The 4,339-nt window shown below is 33.2% G+C and overlaps 1 protein-coding gene across 1 annotated transcript; it reads right to left on the bottom strand.

Annotated features, from left to right (window-relative positions):
• Nucleotides 1-340: 340 nt before the first annotated feature.
• LOC132032440 (glucan endo-1,3-beta-glucosidase, acidic-like) lies at nucleotides 341-2,929 on the bottom strand. The gene is made up of 2 exons (XM_059422062.1): nucleotides 2,771-2,929; nucleotides 341-1,422 (listed from the first exon to the last, which is right to left on the bottom strand). Exons 1-2 carry the CDS (start codon nucleotides 2,853-2,855, stop codon nucleotides 470-472), a joined length of 1,038 nt encoding a protein of 345 aa, XP_059278045.1. The 5' UTR covers nucleotides 2,856-2,929; the 3' UTR covers nucleotides 341-469.
• Between the last annotated feature and the right edge of the window lie 1,410 nt (nucleotides 2,930-4,339).

The raw sequence follows: 4,339 nt of genomic DNA, 5'->3' as shown, positions 1-4,339 counted from the left end.
CAAATTGCATGTCCAAACATGAGTTCATCTATGATTTCATCTCATGGTTTCAAATCATGATTTCAAAGCCTGTCCAAACGACTCCCAATCATTTCAATCACTAACTACATACTAATTCTCAAACAAAAATATTAATGATTCTCAAGTTATTGTGAATTTAAATTTTTCTAAAGGTAAATACATATACGAACACATTTAGACTTGGCTTAGTACTATAGAAGCTCAATTGTGGTCTATATATGTTGTAGCCTATAATAAGTTTGTTCGGACTTGACTCAATTTGGATCATCTCGATTCGATGCCCAACCTTCTTTTCCAGAGCTGAGTAAGAAAACAAAAATTGACAACTCTGAGTAAAACATATTGATATCAAGGAGATATAAGAGGTACATTTTCTATTGAGGAGAAAGATACACCATTTCTCTTTATTACAATTCATATCACTATATATTTAAATAGATATGCTATATTAATTGAAATTGAGTTGATACTTAGGCCTCTGATCTGGATAAAAGAGCCCAAAATGTTTCTCACTGATTTTCCCTTCCTTGTGATTTTCGTCAAACATGGCGAACAAATAAGTTTCTATTGTCTTTCCAGGTTTCTTTGGAGTTCCTGCACCTCCTTTTACATGATTAATCAAATTCGCATAATAAGTCTGAGCATTTTCTATCGTTGCTGCAGGGTCTCCTTCAGAAGGCCAACCGCTTTCCGATACAATAATCTCAATATTTTGTCCTCCAAGTTTCTCTGTAGCAAAATACATAGAATCCAAAAGGGCATCAAAAAGGTTTTGATATCCTGCATCATTTTTTTCTTGCTGATTGAACAATGCATAAGAAAGCAAAATGTCAGCAGGGTTATCAGTATAGCCAAAATAAGGGTAAATATTGGCTAAGAGTGGAAGGTTATTTTGTGCTAGAAATCCTATTATGGGATTGATGAAGTTTTTGTATTCTTCGCGAAAAATACCATCTTTGGGTGGATAGGTGTTTGCTAATAGCCCTGAATATGTCGCGGTTGAGACTTTAATTTGATCTTGCAACCCTGCTGCTGATAATGCATTGTGAACGTTCTCCATCGCGGGAGCAACATATTGCGCATATTGACCGGTATTTGTACTGGGATCAACTTCATTTCCGACAGCTATATATTTAAATTTAACATCTGGGATATAACTTCTTACATTATCTTTCACCCAAGCATCGGCAGTTGAAGGATTGGTTAGGGCTTCAAGATCTTGATTTGGGACATCAAGAATTATTTCAATATCACTACCTTTGAGTGCATTAAACACGTTTTTATCTGGGTAGTAGATTCTCATTTTTTTAATGCCATTAGCATTGTATAGTTTTATGACATCTTGCTCTGATGGTAAATTGTTGGCAATTTTTCCATAGCATACTCCAACCGACTGCACTCCTGCATTTATGAGGAGAAAAACATCAAAATGATAGTTCTAATATTAACAAGGCTAATGGCGATTAATAGTTGAAAAACAGCCTATTTAGGAGCTGATTTTTCTTTTCTTTTTTCATCCGCACGCGCCTAAACGACAGTGTAGCCATGGGCTTTGTCACATCAATGTCTAAGGGAGTAAATACTGTCAAATAGCCAAGTTCAAGGGGGTAACTAAGACTACTAGTAGTTTAGGTATGCAACTATTAATTCGTGCCAAGTTTAAGAGAGTCTTTAGCTATTTTGCCTAACAATAACAACGCCTCAATAAAAACAAATTGAGATCAGTTATACAAATGCTCACTGGCCATATTTCTCTATTTATATTTTTCTTAGGCAAGCATTACACACAATAAAATAAAATAAAATAAAATAAAGCACTAGAAATTCTTTATATTATCTATTGGCGTGGCGTCAAAACAACTATTTGGAAAAAATCAATTCAGGATGGTTGGTTAATACCTCCATAAAGAAATTATGTTTTGGTTTGCAAGGATTATTTTGAGACATTATTTGAAGTCTATAAAATACATTTTGTAAAGATCTTTGTAAATGTCACAGACTCACGATTGCGTCTGTATTTTATGTCCTTATCAATAGGACCTACTGCACCCTCCTGGAATAAGGTAAACGCGGATTAGCTCACTAAAATATGTAGTGTTTTTCACTTGGACTTTTAACTCGTTTTACACTAACAGTGACAAAATTGTTATATTGTCAGGTCACCTTGAAGTAATTACATGCAATTATTTATAATAAGTAGGATTGGTAACCTAGTAAATAAGGTAGGTTATCTCCCACGATATATTAAAATGCTCCTAATATATAGAATAAAAATTTACATTACTAGTGTGTATAAGTAAAATGCAGATGCAATATCAAGGCATGCGGGTTTAGATGAACCTTGTAGTTCTAATGTGGAGCATAAATTTATGTATAGAAAATTACTAAAATTGTAACAAATAGTACGCTTGAACCCATAATTTAAAAGTATATTGTGTTCAATACTAAAAACCAAGGATTGAAGCCATAAAATATAAATATTGAATCCGCCTCTAGATACAAGGTGAGTATACAATCAAACCTCTGTATAACAGTATCGTTTTTTCTGATATTTTTTTGTTGCTATAGCTAAATGCTGTTATAGAGAATACATAACATAACATAACATGAAAGACCGATTCCATAGAAAATATGATTGTTATAATGAAATGTTGTTATAGAGAATGATTGTTATGGAGAGGTCATACAATATATATGTAGCATACGTGAGTGCGTGTGTGAGAGAAAGAAGAGGGAGATCGAGAGAGACCTTTCATTTGGGTACTGCACATTAACAGCCCAACAAGCAAAATGGAAGCTGCAGGAAATAACCCGTTTTTACTGCAAAAAGCCATAGCAAAATTGGAACTGAGAAGAGCAAGAAAACTTATAAAAAATACTTGAGCTGATATTGTGTGTTAAGGAACCATCAAATTGCTTCTTATATAGGCAAGAATAAGAAGACCAAGAAATTAGGCAGTGTGGAAAAGCCAAGTCAAGTTAGGCAGTGTGGAAAAGCCAAGTCAAGTTGCCCCGTTAAGCACGTCAAGGAATTAATAGTAAAATTTAGTCTAGAATAACCAAGTCTGTCACCCAGTGAATCGCACGTCATGGAATATGTCAGATTAAGAAAAAAGGATGCGGAAAGTTCAAATCTAGCTAGTAGGTGAATGGAAACATTTAAATGTACGAGAAAAAAATGGTTGATTCAATTTAATACTATAAGAAAAAAAACAAACCCTGAATTTGCACTCATCCCTCTCCATTAATCTGTCCCTTTTGTCATTTATTTTTTGTTGTTGTTCTGGTTCTTTTTCAGTTATTGAGGTATCCATGTTGTCCTCCCCACCCTTAGGTTTTATGGGATCCTGTATACTACTCTTCTCATTGTTGCTGAATTTGTACTGGTTTGGTTCTGCATCATCTTCCCTTGTATGTCTTTAATGCTATTTCCTTGAGCACTCTGATTTCCTTCTGCTAAGATATTTTTAAAGGCACTTTTTCCTCTCTTCCTAACCATTGTTTGCCATTCATCCTCATTGGTTTGATCATTAATCTCCATGGTGCTGTCTTGAGGGATGAGTGCAAATTCAGGGTTTGTTTTTTCAAGGTTGATTCAATTTAATACTATAGATTTTAGGATTTGACACGGGTACAAAGAAGAATGAGCTCCACCCTACTTTCTTTCTCATTTTATTTTATCATTTTACAAGTATCCTCATTTGTAATATCATCATGGAATGAATATTGTGATAATCATAGAATATCGGGTTCTTTCTAGTTCTTATTTCTTATATGTTTACTAGTAATAGAAGAGGTGCTTGACTCATTAAGATTTGTAAGGTAAGACCTACCACCCCTTACTTGTACTTGTACTTTTTTTTTTTTTTTTAAAGATCCTTTTATTATTAATAAAAAGGTCAGTTGGGATGAATACTTGAGTGGTCCAATATTCGCCAAAAAAAATTATTAATTTGAACTATCCGAGATGACATAGCTTGAATGAAATTTGTAAGTTCTTATAATGTAAAGTTCTTAGTCTCCCTCATAATAAATAAATAATTTAACATATGTACTTATGTTCTTATAAATTAAATTGCCAAAGATTTTTTTCTTTATTTTTTAAATTCTAAACATATAATGGCACAAACTTCACTACAAATTTGCTAATCCAATTTTATAGTTCCCTTGAGTTTCAAAATTTTTTTTATAGTTCCCTTGTAAACATTGGTTCCCTTTTTTTGTGGGTGACCAAAATTCCAAAACTGATTTAAATTTTTCTTTCTAAAACGTAGACTTCGAATAGCTTCATATATAGACAAGAAGAAGAAGACCAAGA

Source organism: Lycium ferocissimum, chromosome 10, assembly GCF_029784015.1.
Source record: "Lycium ferocissimum isolate CSIRO_LF1 chromosome 10, AGI_CSIRO_Lferr_CH_V1, whole genome shotgun sequence".
Classification (NCBI taxonomy): domain Eukaryota; kingdom Viridiplantae; phylum Streptophyta; class Magnoliopsida; order Solanales; family Solanaceae; genus Lycium; species Lycium ferocissimum.
The sequence above is the reverse complement of the archived record's forward strand: the minus strand, read 5'-3'. Positions and strand labels throughout refer to the sequence as shown.